Source organism: Sceloporus occidentalis, unplaced genomic scaffold (assembly GCF_023333645.1).
Source record: "Sceloporus occidentalis isolate IW3139 unplaced genomic scaffold, rSceOcc1.0.p SCAF_78, whole genome shotgun sequence".
In the NCBI taxonomy this organism is placed as follows: Eukaryota; Metazoa; Chordata; class Lepidosauria; order Squamata; family Phrynosomatidae; genus Sceloporus; species Sceloporus occidentalis.
In genome coordinates this window covers 1,381,501-1,403,656 of record NW_028317058.1, presented here as the reverse complement: position 1 = coordinate 1,403,656, position 22,156 = coordinate 1,381,501, and the positions used below count along the sequence as shown (strand labels likewise).

At 39.1% G+C, this 22,156-nt stretch overlaps 1 protein-coding gene across 1 annotated transcript in view; it reads left to right on the top strand.

The window, feature by feature from the left end:
* The window catches only part of LOC149285503 (microtubule-associated serine/threonine-protein kinase 3-like), a 151,729-nt gene that overhangs the window by 83,247 nt on the left and 46,326 nt on the right, over positions 1–22,156 (top strand). The window contains exon 4 of the mRNA XM_089495273.1: positions 19,586–19,674. Within this exon, the coding sequence (XP_089351399.1) occupies positions 19,586–19,674 (89 nt within the window). The remainder of the gene's footprint in view (positions 1–19,585; positions 19,675–22,156) is intronic.

The window sequence follows — 22,156 nt, the reverse complement described above, 5'->3', positions numbered from 1 at the left end:
ACTGGAATGTTGTTGTTTCCCTGCACCCTCTTGTGAATTATCACAGCTGTGGATCAATAATGGGGAATCAGAAGAGTAATAGCATACCTGTGGGGAGTGGTTCATCCCAGGTGCCACTCATCAGGGCGGGTGTCACCAAGGGAGCGGGAGGTATGTTAATACAGACTTCCGATCCTGCTCCCTTGCGATGCGTGCGGCAACTGCTAATGTGCGTCGGGGATTTGCTGTCATATCCTGGCGCACAACACTGAAGCCGCGCCCGCCGCCTTCTGCACTCACTGCACCAGAAGGACACAGAAGAAGAAGAGCGAAGAGGAGGAGGAAAAGGGACAGTGACCGAGAAAAGGTAGGAAGACATTGAGAAGGAGGGTCCGAAAGCTTTAGTAAGTGTGTGGGCAGTGCTTTATCTGGTCTGGTCAGCAATATGTAAAAATGATGTGTCCTGGAAAACATGGGTGATGTGGCCACCCTACTCTCAGTATATAATGATAGCAGTTATGCTGTACCACCGTCAATGTCTGGCTCAGTGTATAGTGATAGTAGTTATGCTGTTCCACTGTGATGTCTGCCTCAGTATGTAATGACAGTAGTAATGCAGTGTGTTTTGTGTGCGTGTGTGTGTGTGCCACATACAGGATCCTCCCCAGGTACCAAATACTCTAGGTACGCCCCTGCAGAAGAGTAGAAAGTCAGTCCACCAGGTGTTGATGTTGGGCTGTAGTTACTGAAGGTTAGGGGTTGTTGCCAGAATGTCTGCTCTTGCTATTCTACATTGTGGGTGGTATGTTTTATTTGTGTTTATCCTTACATTGGACCTAAATGACCTGATTTTTCGGTATGCATTATTTTTGATGTGCAACTTGATACACTTTTACCATTATGAGATAATGGAAATTGCAAACGGTTATTGTGGTAGAGATAGAAGGAAGATAATAAGTTCAGTTCTTGTGAGATTACGTTTTAGGTTATGATGTTATGACATCTAAGTAGAAATAACAGACAAGCAGTTGGTAGTAATGAACATGGCTGAAGGAGAGAGATGGGGGGACAGGTGGATAATCTGCATATAGGTAATTCTGGAAGCCAGATCAGTTGATTAGTTTTTAAGAGATGCCGTGCAAAGAACTGATCCTTGAGTAATGCAAATAGAAAGTGGAAATGAAGATGTCTTGCCATAGAGAGTGACAGAGAAAGAACATTTGAAATGATACGATGACATCCAGAAGAGATGTATCTGGTATACCTATAGTAAAAAGTGAGCCAAGAAGGTGATGATCAACAGTATCAAAAGCAGCAAAGAGATCCAGGGAGAAGTGACATCTGGCTTTGGCAGAGACCAAGTAATTGGATATTATGTTAGAGCCATTCCAGTAAAGTGGAGAGGCTCGAGGATGGAGTTGGAGGAGAAGAAATTAAGTGAAAAAATATCTGGAAAAAAATCAACTGCAAAAATATAAGCATGTAAGATAGGATCATGTGATCATGAGGTCTACTCCTTAAAGGGTCAGTTTACCGTTGAATGTTTTCCTTCATAATGGGGAAAAAATACTTTGTAATTGCACTAGTTGGACTTCACTCCAGCTTCCATATGGAAGCATTGTAGCCATGGTGGTCAGAAATACATAAATTGTGTTCTGAACAACCTAACCAATGTCACCCTAATCCCTGCTCGATGACCACAGATTCCAAAATGATTCTGTTATGATGAGCACTGCATGAATCTAATGACTGGAACCAAATACTAATGGCAAATGTATGCCCACTTGCCTTATTTACAGACACTTTTATAGTAACAATAAAAGCGTATGGTACATTGGGCTACTGAAATATTCTAATTGTACATGCCGAAACTGAATGATGTATGTTTGTTTTTTCCCATGTAACATTGGCAAAGAAGTTGCAAAATGTAAAAAAAAAATCTTTAGCCGTTGACTAACCTACATAGTTTTTAACATTATTATTATGCGGGCTACATAGTACTACTGTTTCCGCTTAATATGACCACATTTCTAATCATATTCCTGATTCTTTATGATCCTAATAAAACAGGAAAAACAAAAACAGCCTTTAGAATAAGATTTCATTGTATTTTTGTTGTGCTTTCACTACCAATATAATAAAATACCATACAACTATATTGTTTGCTGATAAAACCATAAAGTGCCGTCATATTTATTGTGATCATAAAATTAAAATTCCAGTTCATGTGTAGCACCTTTTTTCCAATTAAATTTGTTTATATTCCTGTTGGGCCAATTAAATTTAAAACTGATGGCGTGACAATGTATGTAATTATTTACAGTTGCTATTTCTTTCCAGCTGCTTTAAAGTACCTTTAAATCATCCTATTATTAGTCCCAAAATGTTCGTAATGAAGATTATTAGTGTTTACAGAGTGATGGCTTTTGGTAACTGTACATATCTTTGTCTTTGAATTTTCTAGTTCCTTCCCCTCTCTTTGACTTCTTTTGTGGCTATCAGTCCCTGAGTATGCATAATCTCTTCTAGTGAGCCCCCAAAGACGTTCATCTGAATTTTATGATCAAGCTTTTGGCCTTATACGCTATTTATTCTATGCATCAGCCATGCATTTTTTATTTTATGCCCAACATTATATGGCGTTTTGAAGCGGTGAATCATTCTTAGCTTCTCAATGCTTCTCTTGGCCTCCTTTTGTGTGCTTCCAGAACACCACAGTGCATGAAAACATAAAACATACTTCTTTTCTTTTATTGAAGTAAGCAGAAAAGTTTGGACCTATTCACACATAGCCCCGCTGTATTAATATTAAAATTAACTTCAATGTGTCTGGACTGGCACTTTTTAAAGCTTTTCTTTAGATTAGTGCCCCCCCTACCCCTAGTATTGATAATCATTTGTTACTTATTTTACAGTTCTTTTATTGTACCTTTTGTTCAAGGGGGTTTACAGAGATTAGTACCTGGGGAAAACATGAATGACATTGCATTCTAAATACATAGACAATATATAGTTGGTCCCCTCCTCTGCAACTAAAACAGCTTCCACTCATCTGGGCAGGCTTTCCACAAGACTTTGGAGAGTTTCTGTGGGAATTGTTGCCCATTCACCCAGTTAGAGCATTTGTGAGGTCAGGCAATGATGTTGGATGAGAAGTTCTGGCTCACAATCTCTGTTCCAGTTCATCCCAAAGGTGTTCGACGGGGTTGAGGTCAGGGCTCTGTGCAGCCGGTCAAGCTTATCCACACCATACTCATCCAATCATGTCTTTATGGACCTTGCTTTGTGCACTGGGGCACAGTCATGCTGGAATAGAAAAGGGCCTTCTTCAAACTGTTCCCACAAAGTGGGCTGAAGGGGACATACCAAGACTTTTTGGACAAAGCTACACTTCCAAAGTTGTTTGGGAAGGCCCTTTTCTATTTCAGCATGACTTTGCCCCGGTGCACAAAGCAAAAGGCCTCCAGTTTTATTTATTTACAAATTACAAAGAACGGAGGGGACATATTGTGCATTTGCTTCCTAATGTCTCGCTAATCAATGTAGTATAGGAGCTGCTGAGCCCTAATATATGACATTAAAAACAATAACACTCTGCTAGTGTATGTATCAAATAAAGAAGGCATATAAAAAACAAAATATGTAGAAGAATTTGTCCATAGACATACTGTGTAAAATGTAGCAGCCACTAGAGGGACCTGCAAGTTTGAGGAATTCACATGGCTAAGCCTTGCTAATATATGGTTATCTAGGTTTCTTTTATAATATATGAATTGTAATTATATGGTTGTATACATTATTGGTGGATACTTCTATTGGTGGATATGTCTGTTGGTATGAGGGGGGTTAAATTTGAACTGTTTACTCCCACAGAGATTTATGTTGAAATGCACATTGTGTGTGTGTGTGTGTGTGTGAGAGAGAACTATGAATATCAGGCAACACATTCATTTTTAGTTTCCCCTTTTTAGCTAAATGAATGGGCCATAAAATTATACATGCATACAATGCATGGGATAGGTTATCCTCAAAGGTGGGAAAGGAGAAAGCAGGTTTAATGCTGCTACTACCCCATCTGGAGATCCAAGGCTTCCCCGAAATCAAAGGTGAACGGCAGAATAAAATGTAACTGCATATACTAGGGCTATAGTATCCAATTAATTGTCTGGTTCTGGTGAACCTTAGGGCCAACATCTTGTGTTAGGCCTAACATCTTGTGTTAGGCCTGGAATGCCCAACAGAGAAAAGTTACACAACATCTTGTCTGCCCAATCCTAACTTTTGATGTTTTATCACAATTTACCAAAGTATGACAATTGCTAAGCTACCATTTGTGCTGTTGCAGAAGAAAATTTTTAGGGTGGCCTTTAATATTACCCCGTAAAGTTACCTGCAACATGTAAGGGCCTCTTGATGCCAATTTGATATTTACTGGTTGATGGCTGCTTTAAGCATCTGATGGCCGTGACCACACACTATATATATAAAAATAGTTACCGGCACTCCAGGGACTTCTTTAAATAATCACTCAAGAAACTGCAGTTTCTTGAGTGATTATTTAAAGAAGTCCCTGGAGTGCCGGTAACTATTTTTGGATGTTTTATGATTTGCTTTTGCAGCTACTTGGCACCGGGCTAAAAAGGTGGTGATTGGTGTGCAATTGTTAATTTTGGGCAATATATATATATATATATATATATATATATATATATATATATATATATATATGACCTAATTTGAGACAGAACTGGTGAGACATTGGTTTTAATGGGCTAACACTCATCTTAAACTGTGTTAGGTTAGAATGTGACAGCAGTGAACTACTTTTCTTATGATGCATGAAACTCATTTATATAATATATATTATATGAATGCATTCCTGAGTCATGGCTTTTATTTGTTACTTTGCTTCTTTTAGTACAGACAGTACAATTTGATCCGTTCACAGCAGATCTGTGTGGTGCTGTTTGAATTCACATATTCAGGGCCATCCCTTTTTTTTTACTACTTATTTACTACTTGTTATGTCATGTTTACCCATTGTACAGAATATGCAGAATATGATGGCGCTATATAAAACGATAAATAATAATTTGCATATAGTCTTAAAATTAACCTCGATCTGTATTCATCTGGGCCCAATTGTATGCGCCAACAGATCCGCTTTAAAGATTAACTCGACCTCCCTTAGCCAGGAAGCTTCCCGACGCTCTTCCAGCTGGCGGAGTTTAAGTGCTGATAGAGGGGGATCCGAGTGTGAATTCACTGGCTGCCGCCAGGCTGCTGATGAGACAAACTGGCAGCGGAACCTTTTCCTTTTTTCAACAGTTGTGGCTCTGCAAACCCATATCTATCCTATCGGGGGGGGGGGGAATGTGTGTGTATATATATACATGTCATACTGTCCCGCTTGTCAGATTATATGATAGCATGGAGAGATTTAATTGCTGCTCTGGAGCATTTTTATTAAACGTAATTAGTAAATTAGCTGTGATACGCCTCTAGCTAGCTTATCTGAAGGGGTTGCAACACGATGGACCTTTTGTAAGTAAATCATTTTCTCCTGTATCAATTAGAGTGAAGCAACATCTAAAACCATAGTATCATATATCAAAATTCTGCTTTCTGTAATAGAAACTTTTTTTCTCGTAATGTAGGTCAAAAACAAAATGATTGTTTGTTCCCCTTGCAAAGTGTTGTGTGACCCTTCTGCAATGCTAAATTGTTATTATATATAATATATATTCTTATGCCAAAGCACATATATAGATATATATACGAAGCGTCGGACCTGATGAAGGGAGGATAACTCTCGAAAGCTTGTCTTTTAAATATTATGTTAGTCCAATAAAAAAGGTATCACCGCATACCCTGCAATACTCTATTTTTTGACATCGTGTCTACTGGACTAATACGGCTTCACCCATTTACATTAGATATAGATATAGATATACTGCACCAAAGATGAATGTATGTTAGTTAACATACTTAGTAAGTACAATATAAATTTTTTTTATTTGTGTCAATAGAAATGCTGAAAATGCTTCAGCTCCAGATCTGCACAGCAGCGCCACTTCTGCTACCTGGAATTCCTTATTATAGCCAATTCCTACTCCAATAGCTAGCAGGAAAGTGCTCTCATTGAAATCACTGGAAGCACCAAATGTGAATGCTTGTGGAGGTCTCATTAGACTGTCTGTAAATCTTGCGAGAGCCAGCTCAGCAGCTGAATGGAGGCGAGTGCCGTGTGTGTTCAGTCTCCTGCAAGGCAAAGGAGCTGGGGTGTGGGAAACATCCCAGATCTCCTCAATGTCTGCTATGCATTTGGATGCAAAAAAAATCCCCAAAACATAAATGAGAATAAATAAGAGTTAAGTGTACCTTTTTTAATTTAACCGAGAAGGCATGTGTATATTTGCCTTGATTTGTTTGAATAAGGACCCTGGGAAGGACACAAATTATAGGGAAGAGCATTGATATTTAATTACAATGCTCAATCATGAAAAGAAGGCTGGAGGCATAAGCTCTGTGTCATTTACTCCAGCGTGCCCTTTATTAGATTTAATAACTGTATAAGCAATCGCTAACAGGGGTGAGGAGATCATTATCCTGTTACTAATGTTGGGTCCATCAGCAGATATATTTTTACATTTTAATAGGTCATCCTGTGATTGCTACAAGATCCTGCTCACCAGAGGTCACGGACATTAACAACCAAATGAGATCTTTAATAAGTTGTTCGCATCAGGTTACCCCCCCCCCCCATTTCTTCTATAGAGCGGAGATGAAGGCTTGAGGCAGGCAGAACAGCAGGGTGCAGCAGAGCGCCGGGATCACCCTACATGTGCCAACAGGTGCCTCGGTATCTCGGGGCTCCATCAGATGGAAATTTCCGCTTTTGTTATTTTTACTCCGGTGAGCTTTATGCTCCTCCTTGTGCATCTCCCCTTCTATGTGAAGTTGAAGTAAGAAAGGGACTCTCTTCACACAACAAAATCACACAACAACGATAAGCGAAAACAAGGTCTCTGTAAACTAGATGTGGAGATGGCATGTTTTACACGTGTTTTGTGTGTTAAATAACTTTACATTACTGAAAAGGTGGTAGATAAGCGGAATGGTCTTCCAGCAGAAGTGGTAGGGGCTAATACAGGCTAATTAAACACGCATAACATAATCATGTAGCTATCCTGAATCTTAGAAGAGACCAAGAAGTTAAGGGGTGAGTCTTTAGAGCAGAGGAAATGATTTGCAATCAAATTCTATGATTCTGCATTGTAGAACAGATGGAAAGGTTTGCTATATTTTACCATTTATTTTTATCAAATCCTCAGTAACTGTTTTTTTTATTTTTTTATTATAAGGCCTTTAATCACGTAGATGGTTGTAACAACAATGCAACCATTGCAATCTAATTTTTTTTGCAATCAGGTTCATTAAGAAACCCGTAGACGTTTTGCTTGCTTCTGCTGTGGTCAGACACACTAGCATATTATGTAGTAGATTTGGCTCGACTTGTGATGGGACAGAGTAATGTCCCATACAGCCCCATTCATTTAATAGTGGCGCTCTACTATCCATATACATTAATGTTGTTATGCGGTCTGGAGTGTGTCTGAATTATCTTAGCTCGTGGAGAGGACACATGGGATGAAAGCAGAAGTATGTATGTTTTGATCGCTTATACGTTATTTCATTGCCTGAGCATTCCAGTCGGTTACAATGTATGATATTTTGATATCGTAACATTGTTCACATAGTGTGTGCTCTATGATCGGGGAAGAGAAATCTGCAGCCAAAGCTACACCAATTAGCAAATCAATCCAAGGTGCTCGTTGAGGTGCCGGGATTGATTGCTGGCGCACATTTACCCCTACAGTAATGATTTGTTTTTAGAATGCCCGACAATTACTTCTTTGCTGAACAAGGAAGGTGTTTTCCGAATAAGAAAACCACAGTTCGTTTTTCCAGAATGGCTTTCTGAGACCGGTACTCCTCCTAACTCCAAATAACACGTTAAACACTTATGGTTGGAATGTAAGTGATTTGTGGTTTTCAAGTTAAGGTGTAAATAACATTTTTTAAGTCGTTAAAATGGAGAAGGTTCTTTTCCAAAACAGGAGGTGATGGTCAGCTTCAAATACTCCTGCGTCAAAAAGATGTTTTGCAATGCTTGGTAACCTGCTGGCCACCACTGCGTACTTTACCTCCTAGAAGTCGGATTATCCTATTGCTGGATGAGGATGATAGGATTTGCAGTATAGCTCTGAGCATAATTTGAAGCAGTGATTAGGAATAACATTAACCTTTGCAAATGTGGCATTTTGTACTTTCCTCTAAATTGGACTGAATCATTCTTTACTACAACATTAACCCTTTGCATACTTTTGCTGAGTAATACATTTTGAAGGCATTTAAACATCAGTAAAGTATAACCCGTTTCAAATGTTACTGCCATTATTGTACCCCCTTTATTTTTCCTTAGCCCCAAATTTCCTGGTAATCAGTCTTTGGGGTGATTTCGCAAACAATCTAGATCAGATTTATGCAGCATGCATGTTCATGACCTACAGCTCACAGTACCCTCAGCCTCTGGCTGGGAATGTTGGGAGTTGAGTAGAACAGATGGAGTGCTGCAGATAGTAAAGTAGCCGAGGTCTGGCTTCATCGCTTTTTATCACAATATTTAACCCTGCTCCGTGTGTGGTCTTTTTTTGTTGTTGTTTGTTTTTAGCTGTGTACCACAACATATGTTAGTAACTAAGTTATGTAGGGATCAAAATGCCGGAAAGTCGGCAAAACTTTCTCTATTTATAATTTGATGAACCGTATGGCAAGCAAGTTGCTGCGTGCCATGTTTCCCCATAACCCTTTGCTGTTTAAACATTGCTGCCAGATACGTGAGGCTTCCGTGTCGGTGTGCAAGAAAAGTAATGCTTTTTACGTTTGAGCCGTCGCTGCCACTAATTATCGGAGGCTTTTAATGCCTGCCGTCATTTTTATTTTAACATCGATACAAGATCAAAGGTGACGGCTTTAAGTCTCATGAAAGACTCCCAGAGAGAGCAGTGTGGGTGTATGTTTTCTGTGCTTTTAAGCGATCAAACGTTAGGAAAGGTAGGAATGCTTACTGAATGTGTCTTTGATACAGTTTCTCCCCTTGCACTAAAGGAGTAAGTGTTAAGATTACAGCGAAGGTCTCTTGAAAGTGAAATGGTTACAGGAACACGGATCTCCCCCGTGGGAATGTGTGAATGGTAGCTGCCAAACATATGACAAGGTGCCTCAGCCGGACTTGCATACGGAGTAAAGGTTTTGAGCAGAGCTGTGAGCTCAGCGATGGTAATTGTAGTCTGGATACGCCTTATAAACAAAAGGTCACATTGTAGCCTCTGCCGATACAAAGCAAGACGTGGGGCTTTTCATTATTTCTCCGGCTACGCATGGAATTGCAAGTAAAGTGCCTTCCCGGACTCCTCGTTGGGGAGAGTCTCTCGCACCTTAATCTCTGGGACTTTTTCCCTGTGAGTTATGGGCTGCAGCGTGTCCTGAATTGAAGAGACTAAGTTGGGATTCGCTTTCAGCATGTCGGACTCCAATTTCTGGACGGTCCTCTCTAATTTTACGCTGCCTCATTTAAGAAATCGAAACAGGCTCCGACGCACGCAGAGGTAATGTACACAAATCCGCTCATAGAATACGTAAGCGCTTTGTGCCTTGCCAGATCAATGCTATTTTTGTGTATTTGGGGCATTATTTAACAATTTTAAAACATCTGATTTTTAGAATATACCACATTTTTAATATACGTTTAAAGCTGCTCGTGTATCATGCCAGTGTTCCCTTAGTGTAGTGAATTGGGTTTCAGGATAAGCAGTAGTTCAGTTCAAAAAGTTTATGGAATGTTAAATCGTCCGTGTACGCTGGATTATTTCATTTTAAGGTAAGATTGCTTCAGCCCACGTGTGATTGTAGTGATACTTGTGTTCTGGATGTAAAGTTTCAGGATAAAATAATGTAACTTCACTATTTTCCACCATGGATATTGTAGCCATTGCCGTTGCTGTCTTGCCCTTTGGACTCGGTCGACTTATCTCCTATCACTTTGATTGATGTGTCAAATTTTACTGTAAACTGCAGCACATTGCCTCGCTCTTACAGAGACATTCCCGCTTCTACAGCGAGGAACGGGCTTTGTAGCCTGTAGGAAATACTCTTTCAGGTAAAACTGGTATCCCTCTGCTTTTAAAACTCCAACTCCCATCATCGTTACAACCGTTATAACCATTATACTCTGGTTGTTGGTAGCTGAAGGGACTGTCGGTGTCTGGTGAATATTGCTTGCTCTCTCTTTAGTGCCAAGAGCATCCAAAACCAGTGCTGAGTTTGGCCTGGGTCCAATTTCCACCAGACACAAACCCAGTAGTCCACCGATCCACATCTCAGTGAGCGAGTGCATACTACAGCTGTAGTTTTTTTATTTATTATTTTTTTGCATGCAGCAAAAGTAAATAGAAACATCACTCACAGTTTTCTAATAACAGTGAGACCCCGAGTGAGAGGCATGTCTAGTAAAGTAGCCTATTGACTGAAGAAGAAAAAAGTGATGCTAAGAGGCTGATGGGTCACCATTCATTATTATTCAGACTTTCTTCCACCTGTGCCCTTCACATACTCGCTTTGCTGGAACGTATATCGTTGATTGACGTTCCTGACGACGCCATGGGGCTGCCAACCTCTGCTGTAAGAAATGGTGCAGCAGCAGGCGGCAGGTTCTGGTCCAGTCGAGTGACCTCCACCATCATACCCAGTGATGTGGCAGCATTTTACTCGGTAGAACATGTGACATTTTTCTCTCTGGGAACAGGTGTTGAAAACTGTTGACATGGGCACATTGGAACATGTCTCAACAAACTGACATGTAATTATTTTTTTTTATATATATATATACATATGTTGATTTTTTTTTCTCTAAGAAACTGGTAAAAAGGGAATTTTTTAGCAAATTATATTTTACATTTGGTAAAAACTAAATATTTTTTCATAATTTTCTGCGGAATGAACAATTTGTGGTGGTATACCACATAATATAGGTTTAGGCTATATAAATACACAATGTTATATGTGTATATATAACCAGAGGTTTCTTAATTTTTATTTCGGAAAACTGATGCAACTGATAGACATTTACCCTTTATTCTAGTGGATTGTTTTTGAAAGGTGATTGGATTAATCACAGATAATTTGTGTAGCTCTGGGGAATACATCTAATCTTTTAATTAAAACTGAAGATTTCAACTATCTTTTTAATCTTATTAATCTAAAGGTGTCTGGGTCACTGCTGACTGCTACTTTTGACCTGAAAGATACTATAACCAATTGCAGATCAAATCACTCCAGCGACAATTATTGTGTGCTGTTACTAGATTAACAGGGATTTTCCTTTTTTCCACCAGAATAAAGCACAAAACAAACTACTCCGCTACTAAAAAGTATATTCATCCAAAAGGAGAGGTGTGTATGTATGTATATATATATATGTATGTATATGTATATATATACATATATATACACACACACTTTTTTCCATAACCTGTAAATATCGAGAGGGAATAATCCTTTTGTGCCTATGTTTGGAATTGTCTTCCAGTCCCCTTTAAACACTTGTTGCAATTATTTTATACCTCGTTTGTCGTCGTGCTGTTGATTTACCCAGCTGGCATGAATGACCACGTGACCCATTGTAGCAACATGATTGCGAGCGAGGTGCTGTCAGATGACCTTAAAGCACGATTAACTGCCTCCGTATTCCCAATTGACTATTTTTAATTTTTTTTAAAAAACCTTGGATAAAACATTTGCTGTTGTGAGAAGATGCATCCATCTCCCCAAGGTTTTTAATTAATATGATTTTTTTAGGCCAAAAAGATACCTTTTGTAATATCAAATTTCCCAATCTAATACGTTAAAGGTGGGACAGTCACCTGTACTGTATTTGCTGCCTTAATTGTGTCCACGTCACAACTAAACTAACAATGTAATCCAGTCTGAAATGGCTGTAAAGGACTTTTGTGGTTCACTTGGTGTCGTCTCATCAGTTACATGTGCTTATTAGGCAGGATCTGGGCCTTGGATAATGATTATTTAATTAAAGCTTTAATCTTCTCCTTTGAGGGCGTTAACATCACAACGCATTGAATAAATCTAGTGTATGCTTGTCTATTAATTTCCCGCACCACTCCCTGGAGATCCCCATGCTTTAAACAAGAGAAAGGTTTGTCTGTTTGCTTATCTGTTGAAGTCATTCAGTATGCTTCCTCGGTAACCTCCAGAGAGAGCCATCTAAACCAGGCAGCCCCATAAAAACCTGGGACAACCGGGTCAGATTCTGGGTAATATAAAGTCAATTGAGGGGGTAGTTGCTAGTATAATATCAGGAGACCAAGTTGGGGGCACCAAAGAAGAGGCCCTAGCCGTAACATTGTACTAAATTGTATAGATACAAATAGTAAACCTGACTTTCTAAACATGGCTATGTTGGGTTGTATTGTATCATCAATGTGTACCTCAAAAGAACTAGTAAAATGCCTGGGACAGATGACATGATTTAGAGGGTCATCTTTCTGGTTCTCAAAATTGAATATCTTGAATTTCAATCAAACTAAGATCTCTGTGTTCTGGTGCTTGTTACTTGTTACTTATGCTAACTGTGGGCTAATGACTTTTTAGATTTGTGCAACTCTATTCAGACTAATGTGAAAAAAATGGTGATCTCAAACAGCAGGTTTAGGAGTTCTGTCAAATAAAACCTACCAGCAGTGACATCTTTTGTAAAGCATGGAACTCAACAAAATGCTGAGTGGCAGTCCCAAAACTAGGTACTTGCTACCTATATCTGGATATAAAGAGTGCCCTTTACTTACAGGGACACTTTAATGAGGACTTTCAGTGCTTGGAACGATCTTTCCTTGGCCTATAGCTGTTTCATGGCAATGGACACTTTTAACTAACTTGCCTTTACTCCTCTTGCAAAAAATGGCTGCACCCATATTTTTGTTAATAGTTTAGGCAGTGTTCTGTATTCATCAGACAACTTTAATTAGTAAATGTAACAGCCTCCCAGCAGAAGTGGTAGAGGGTAATACCGTGAGGAGCTTTAAACGTGCGTGGGATAGACATATAGCTATCCTGAATCTAAGACAAGATCAAGGACTGGTTAAGGCCTGGGTCTTTACATCAGGAAAAATGGGCAGACTAGATGGGAGGAATAGATCTTTTCTGCTAATTCTATGTTGTGTAACTAAACTCTGCATGTTGATCACACACTGTGACAGTAAACTAACTTGTTAGGACGTGATGGACAGTGTTTGCCATAAACAATAGTACTTGAGTAATAGGCAAGTTCGGTGAATGGTGCGGTTCACAGTAGCAGAGCCCATGCTGACTTTTCTAGATGAGCGATAAAGATTTGGACGGGCTCCAGGGTAAATGTCTGCTGCCTTTCTTACGTCGGCATAAGGAGAGAGTCTCCTCTCTGTGATTGTTCAGTGCTCCGGGAAATCCGTCACTGCTTATTGTTCGCTCTCAGCAGAAGTGTGCGTCTTTTGATCCCCTGTCTTCTGTTTCCATGTATTAATTGTGTTTTCTCTAGTATTTAGAATGTAGTTTCCCTATCCCACCCAGTCCCCTGTGGGTTCAGGACCCGGCAGACTTAATTAGCTGAGTGATGATGTTTGGGTTCACTCGCCACAAACTGCTCATTAAGACATTTCACATCGTTTTCATTCTTTGCCGGGATTCTATGAAGTCATTGAGTCTCTGCTTTTAGCAGGCTGATGTAGTAGTTAGGAGCTTAGGAGGGATTACATGACTCCTTTAAACTGTACGGCCTACATAACCATAGATCCTATCGCTTCCCTGTCCGTTTAGTTTTATTCCATTTTTAATCACTTAAAGGGAAATCTTTACTGTCACTGCCTTTACATTAGAAATTTTATTTGTTTGGTTTGAGTTTTAAGGTTTTCTTCTGGTATAATTGTTTGAGAGACTGTTTACCGCAGGAAGCGGAAATATGTGGCTAAAGAAATGAGTTTGTTGTCTTGATCTACAGACACCAGACAAGCCAGAAGGCTTGTTTTCCCCTCAGCAATCTCATGGTGCTGCCACAACCACAAGGGATTCTGGGTAGGCGCATGCAAATAAGGTCAACAATGATCACCTTTTGCCTCTATATCCACTTTATACATGGATCCCTTGAAAGTAATTGCCCTCTGTACAGGACAGCCTTTAGACAAAACTCGGATAAGAGGTGCAGTAGCCAGATCAGCACTCAGGGACAGCTGATGCGTCCTATCCAATCTACTCCACCCTGTCTTTCAAAAGGCTGTCTGAACATGTGTATAGGCATTGTATATTCTTAATCAGAAAACAGTGCTCCATATGCTGATATCTGTCTCGACATCTCCCTCTCTCCTCTCTTGACATCTCCCTGAGTCGCCGGTCTCCCTGAGTCGCCGGTCTCCCTGAGTCGCCGGTCTCCCTGAGTCGCCGGTCTCCCTGAGTCGCCGGTCTCCCTGAGTCGCCGGTCTCCCTGAGTCGCCGGTCTCCCTGAGTCGCCGGTCTCCCTGAGTCGCCGGTCTCCCTGAGTCGCCGATCTCCCTGAGTCGCCGATCTCCCTCTATCGAGGCTTGTTTAATAATTTACATGACAGTTTTCATACTAGCCTTTACCTCGGCATAACACTTTCTCTTTTTGCGTTCCGTGGCCTGTCTCTAGACCGTAAATTGTGATCCATTTCCCTGATGGAGCTCTGCGTGACACCAGCCAATCTGATTGTGTGTCCTCTGTATTTATTGATTTGATGTGCTTTTAAGAATCACATAGTGAGAATGCTTTTGTATCCTGATTAAAGAGATGGAATGAGCCGGGACCCTGATGTGACATATCTTTACAGCGGTGACTCATTCGACAGTAACTCTGCAGGCAGTTGTGAATGTGATATGCTTTCACCTTCTCTCCTCTCGATCGTATGGTCCGATGCTCACATCCAACTTCAAATAACATAAGAATTGTCTGTCTGTCTATTACTCTGCATTGGGACACCTACTCGGCTGCATTTAACACCTTTATAACTTAAAACGTTTATTTTTACGTTTATATACCTTCAAAAGAAAGAGTACTTTTATAATTTAATTAGTTAAATTAGCAGAGTGCAAGTCAGTATGAAATGGCAAATTAGATTATTCATAAAGAATATTCAGACATCTGTTTACAAATGAAAGTGTGTATAAATACATTTAACTTTATGCTGTACATGAACTTGACTGTAGCTCCCATATTGCTCTTGTAGGGATCAATCCAAGGACTCTAACTGACCATTGTAGGTCAATCCTTCCTCTCGTGGACAGTGAACCCACTTTGTGGTTCACAATTAAGATTTGTGATTGGTTCTCTCAGTAGAATTAACACTGATCTCTCGTTGTTTGTGCATATTTAATATTATTTACATATTTAAAATATAAAGAGATAAACATCTTGCAACTTGCACACCTTATCCTTTGTGTTACTTTGCTTCACAGAGGCACGTTAATGATTCATTGGTTATGTTCCTTATAACTGATGCCAACCAATGCATCAGTCATTATTATTAAACATTGAAAAGAACAAAACTTGTGTTATGTAATGTTTAAAACTGTGCATAGCATAAATTAAAGGAGCATTTCCATGTCAAATTCATATTTGCATTTTAAATCTGCGCATATTCATTAGAGACAGTAAATAAGATAAAACTCCTCCCCCTACTGCCTCTAGTGAAAGCAGGTGGCATACCTCAGTATGCTTCTTGCCCGTGCCCAGTAGAACGACCATGCTAGTCAATGGGAGTTGAACACGTTGTTCTTTTTGGACTGGTAGTACCCATGTTCGGTGTCATCCAGAGAGTTGTATGCAGTGTTGTATATTTTCACCCTTGGTTGTATATACCATATCTCTTTCTACGCCTACAAACTGAAAGAGAAATACCATATCTATGACCATATTTATCAAAGATTAGTTGTAGACCAATAGCAACTATATGAATAAAAAGTGATAGGAATTAAAGTATTTGGAAACATTACATCTACCTAGCTATGTCCTTGGCTAACAGAACCATGTGTCTGTGCACTAATGTTTTAGGTGCATTTCCTTGTAAACAGAGTTATAGAAAATATTTGGTGTTGCTAATATTCTGTTCCTTTCTGGCATTTGAACTCCAACCGCAGTGTTTGTTTGCTAGTCCAGCAATGTATTTGTGTGCCAGTGACCGGTTTACAGCAGTTAACCCTTAAAGCCTATAAATAGACCAACGCGTTTCTTAAAGCTTTTGTTCCAATGAGTTTACAATAGTTTGTGAATGATTAAGCTGCGGAACAAAGAAACACAGAGATTATATTAATAAGGAAATCACATGGCAATACAAATATTTTTCTTTTGAGAATAACAAACAGTACTTAATACAGTATTGTACTTAGCATTGAATAAAGCTTTGTTGTATCTTATTTTGTTCCAATAAACTCCATTTGTCAGTCTTGTGATATTTTGCGTGGCTGTGTTTGCTCAAACACCACACTGAGCTGATTCTTTATGGCGATGTTAATGAAGTCAATTCCTCCATAGACTTTCATTAAGAAGTGTCCAGCTAGATAAGACTTTACCCCAAGGCAATATGATACAAAGTCAGAGTTTCTCCGAGAACACGTGACACGACAATATGAAACAGTCTGAATACATTATGCAAAAAAATAAAATATTGATGTATATTTAAATACGCAATTTAATTTGATACTATGAATACAGTATTTGGGATCCCCTTTAATATAGTGTTTCTAAGCAAATATTCCAAAATAAACAATATGTATCCATATACAGTGCGTTCAAATGTTCTGTTCCTCTGCACTCTGGCGAGACTCTGTGAATGCAGGCATCAAACTTTCTGGACTACACCTCCTATCGATCTCAGCCATCAAAGTATAGTGGTAATCGGTGCAACAATTAAACTCCCCTAAGCGTTCACTGATTGTCTGTTTGCATGGTCGCTCCCAGTTTAGTTCCATGTTGAATTTCATTTTTGTGTTAACCGCACAGAGCCTATAAAGGGTGCCGATAATGCCCTTTTCAATTGACTCATGTTGGCATCAAGTTTTACTTCTGTCTGGGTGTGTTTATTAAATGCTCTCAGTCACATTTTGATAAAGATGAATACATTACCTTGTTTTGAAATTTTTATATTTGTGTTTGCTCTCGGTGTAACACACCGCTGTCTTTTAGACTCCTGATTGCATTCTCAGCTGGCCTTGAAGATTAGATTTTCTTCTGACATTTAAAGTCTTAAGTGGATACTAACTCTTCTGTAACCGTATCTGTGTGTATTGGTATAATTAGCCAACATTTGTGGGAGCTCTCTTGTCTGGTGGTTGGTATAGATTTGGAGTTGGGGATCCTATTCTGAGTGAACAAAAAGTAAAAGCAGAGACGCACCTGAAAAAGTAGTTCTCCTAGTTTCAATTATTTTTTATTTTTGTCAATTATCATTTATGGTCACAGAAGACAGTAGATGCATTTGTCACCAAATAGAAGCTATTGCTGTGGGTTATATTAAACAAAATACGCAAAGATCAACTTGAAATGGTATAAAGTATTATACAATGTCTAATGAACAAAAGAAAATCAAGATGTGCTACTCAGGCTCATACCTGTCACAGCTAAAGAAATGTTTGTACCATCTGATTATCATTATATGGCTAGTTGGAATAAAGCTTTGGGGTAGCCACACGTAGCTGAGGTCTAATGCTGCTGGGGTGATTGTATATATGATAACATGTACATTATATTCTGTAGACATGTTCTCCTCCCCCAGCTACACCTAGATCTATTATAGTGCATCACATAAAAAGGCTTGGAAAGGCCAGGAAAAGGCCTGTCTGAGCAAAGGAACAGCGTAGTTTTACATGAGACCAACAGAACAAAGCCTGATTGTACACTCAGTCTGACTAAACAGCTGAGTGAATAAAACACGGGATGTGTCTGCAATTCATTTTCCTGTTTTGTAAAGAAGAGAGTCCAGCAGTTTGCCTTTATACTTCATTAACGTGGCGTTATACAGCCTGACCTCCCCGCTTCCTTGACGGCCTTCTTCCTGCGTCTAAGAACCTCTCCCACTTCAGGCGCTGTCACCGAGGACGGAGAAGAAGAGTCTGTCTGCCGTATATATGTTATCATGGTTTCCTGATACGCGGACAATCCAAACCAAAAGGAGAAAAACAGGGAATGTCCTGGACAGTCTTTGTGGCTTTGTTCTTTATAGTGTGTGTGTGTAAATGTATATTTTTATATATATATATATATATATATATATATATATATATATATATATATATATATATATATATATATACCACTTTTTGAAATGCAAACCTAGAAGATAGCATGGTTTTTCAATGCTTCACTTTATATACTTTGTGATTATTATACTGGACCCAAAGGAATGTTATAAACGAGAAGGAAAAATCAAAATTTTACTTCTTAGTAGGCTTTATCCACTGGCCCTTAAGGACTCCACAAGTTAATATGAGGCAAGAATAGCATGAAATCTTGTCTTGAATGTGAACCCACATGGTTTACGAACACTCGGTTCATGACCAATTCTGTTGGGCATTCCTAATGTTTGTTCTGGCTTCGTCTGAGATTTACAGGCGCCATTTATCTTCATTGCAAATGGCACCATCAATTATTAAGCATAGATCATGCAAAATACACAAACAGAAACTGTTTATAGGAAATATGTGTCTAGTCATCTGCCCAGGTTAATTTGATACATAAACAATGTTTGAGCCCGAGCTCCGTGATACATTTAACTCTAGTAAACCGTGAATCACCTGACAGGTACCATAGCAAATTTAGATCTTCTGTACCATATGCTTCCATAACACGCCACTTAACAAAACATATAGGTATTAAGTATTGTGCTAACATCTTTGTTATATTGCACGGTTGCAAACACTTTATTTCCTGTGGGTTCTGCAGAAATTCATAAACAAAGTGTTTTAGGTTTCCAAATCTGTCATATGTAATCATCTCTTAAAGAGCGAATGTCACTTATTATTGAAACCAAAGCGGTTACAGTTTGAGTGACATTGTGAAACCCATGTGTACATATATATGCAAAGACTATACCCGGAAAACTCCATAGGTTGGACAGATGTAGTCAGTAGTAAGAAGTGTTTTTGGTGCATCGGGCAGCTGGCAGGGACCCCCATTTGAGTGTCTTAACTATTTAAAAACTTCCACTTTTCCCATAGTTGACCGCAGATGTAATAGTTTAACTTTTAATCCAACTATCTCCTAATCAGTTTTGGAAAGCAAACACAATCTATAAGTAGCTTTTAATGATTGAATTTCTTGATATTAAAAGCTGTGCAGGTGGCTGTTTAAAGGGTTCTGACATACAGCAGCTGGACACATGGATGTTCTCCAAGTGTTGGGAACGTTACTGGGTTTTATCAGAAGCCCCCACGGCATACAGAGGGCTGTGCATTCAACCAGCACTAACAATATTATTTCTTTTCCACAGTTGTCGGACAAGCAACAGGAAGAGTTTAATTGGCAGCACTCAATCCCCTGCCCTTCCCCGACCTCATTCTCCTCTCTCGGCTCACACAGGTATGAACGTCTGTTTGATAAATCTGGTAAGGTTGGCCTGTTTATGATGATATATTTCCCTGTTGCCCCTGTCATTGATCAGTATTCTAGATGGTTGTCCAGATGATTTCACTTTCGTATGAGCGCAATCTCCAAAATTGATGGCGTCTCTTCCTAGCAAGAAATAAAACATCTGCAAATAACGTGTTTTAAGTGGGGAAAATTTTACTTTATTCTTGATACATGAACCGTAAGAGGGCTGCTTGGCATATCAAAATCAATTAGCGTTCAAGCTGATTTTCTGAAATTGGAGCATTTTGCCTGGCACCTGTTTAGCTGTTATAAGTCTAAAAGCTAGCTGGCATGTATAAGGCTAGTGTTGTTACAAATTAGCACTAATCCTGGCAACAGTTTTTCACCGTTAATGGCAGTTTTATTGGTTTCCTTTAAAAATGCTTACTGCTTGTACGTGTTACTCACTGGGCAAACAACTGAATCATCCAGAAACCACAGCATTTCTTTTAACGCTTCAATATTAATTGGCCCTTTGACCCAACGAAAACATTTGGCTGCTGTGGTACCACATATGACGTAATAAACTACATATCCAGCCCAAAAATGTACATCTTTATTTGCCTCCTTATTTTTAATACCTGTTTCAGGAGGACACTTGGCCATATAATGGCTTAGCGGTGCTGGCGACGTATTTCTACAGAGCACAGGTCATCCTGTAAGGTTTTATTCCTGCCCTGTTTTCGTAACGTACTTGAAGCGTGTAGCCTTGCCGTTCTGCTCACACCATGCAGGTAAACACATCAAGGTCAGAGAGTCTTCTGAAACTCCACGCTACCTGAAATGGATGCCTCATTGACTTCAATAAGCACCTGGAGGGACCTTATCTAGATTTCAGCTCTCCCAGATCAGTTCTCTATAATTAAACAATAGCGAAAGCCTTACCAACACTGTGAAATAAGCACTTATCTAAATATAATCTCCAAATAGAAAACACTCTGTGTGTCCTGTGAAGTAGCTCCCATGATAAACGGCAAATCTGGTTGAAAATGAGCGTGTGTTTATTTCCTTTTAAATTTCTTATCTGTAGCTTGGTTCTGTGAATATATTTTCCACCCCGCATTACATTTTGCTCCCAGACCCAGCAGCCCAGCGAGGCATGTAGTTCTGTGGTTGGGACAGATTGCACGTCTCGTGTTTTAGCTGAATCGGCGTTGTGGAGGCAGATTGCAAAACCAGAACTGTTGATTTATAATGAATTGTATGTATTGCAAAAGACATTCTGTTCTACGGCATATAAATGATGGTTTGGTCTGTATACACGTTTACATGTTGCAACCTGGGAATCTATCTGCCGGGGGTTTGTATAATTGTTAAATCACTTTTTATGACATGTCAAAAAGGGTATATAGTATATCTATATATTAACTTTTTATTTTCTATTACGTTGTCATGTTTCAATTTGAATGGCATTAAACAGGTCATTATTTTTTAAATAAAATAAGGCTCCTTTTTAAAATCAATTATTAGAGCCCCATATCTCTCACTCCTTAGGCATATTCACAATGAACAGGAATCTATGAATCTCTGTTTTTCCATTAGCTCTTTTGTTTTTGCATTTACATTTCAGAAGATGTTTTCCTTTGCCTGTGATGAACATGGGGAAAAAACCCCCCATAGAATAATACAGTGATAAACAATACTATGAAAAAATCAACGAAGAGAAATTAACAAAGAACAAACTTATGCCTACTAGAACACATACAGATAATAGAACATACACAGATAATAGAACATACACAGATAGAACATGACCTTGTGTGATGTTCTCTATGGACCTATGAACCTCAAAGCCCATTACATTTAGAACTAAAATCACCTTAGGTGTAACCTCAAACTTTATTTGGTCCTCAGTCTTTATGTCTATCCATGCATGTTTAAATTCCCTCGTTGTATTAACCTCTTCTGCTGCGACGCTATTGCACTTATTTAACACCCTTTCAGTTAAATAAATATTCCTTACATTACATGTAACCCTCTGCTTACCTCCTGAAATACACTTGACTTGTGTACTTTGTAGTAATATTAAACTATCATATCCCCCTCTTCTCTCCTCTGAGCTATGAATGTCTCCATCTTCCTTGTACCTGGGAAAACTCGGTCCTTGTCTTGACAGTAAGATTCCAATGCAGAACGTAAGAGAGAGGGATCATAAAATAAATTTGCATGAAATATTTTGGCCATGGCTTTGGTTTTCGGTGCTGGGTTCAGTTATGTTTTTGTTTTTAGATGCAACGTTTCTTCTTTAGCAGATTGGCTTTAAGCAGATAGGCTTAAGAGGGTTTTCAGAGATCCTCCATGCAGAAGAGCCAACATTTATCAGTGTACAGTTCGGAGAAGAAACCCATTACACTTCGTTATCTTAAAAGGATACAGAGAAGCGAACGTACGTCACCAAGACTAGATACATTGTCTATCAGAGGCCGTTTTA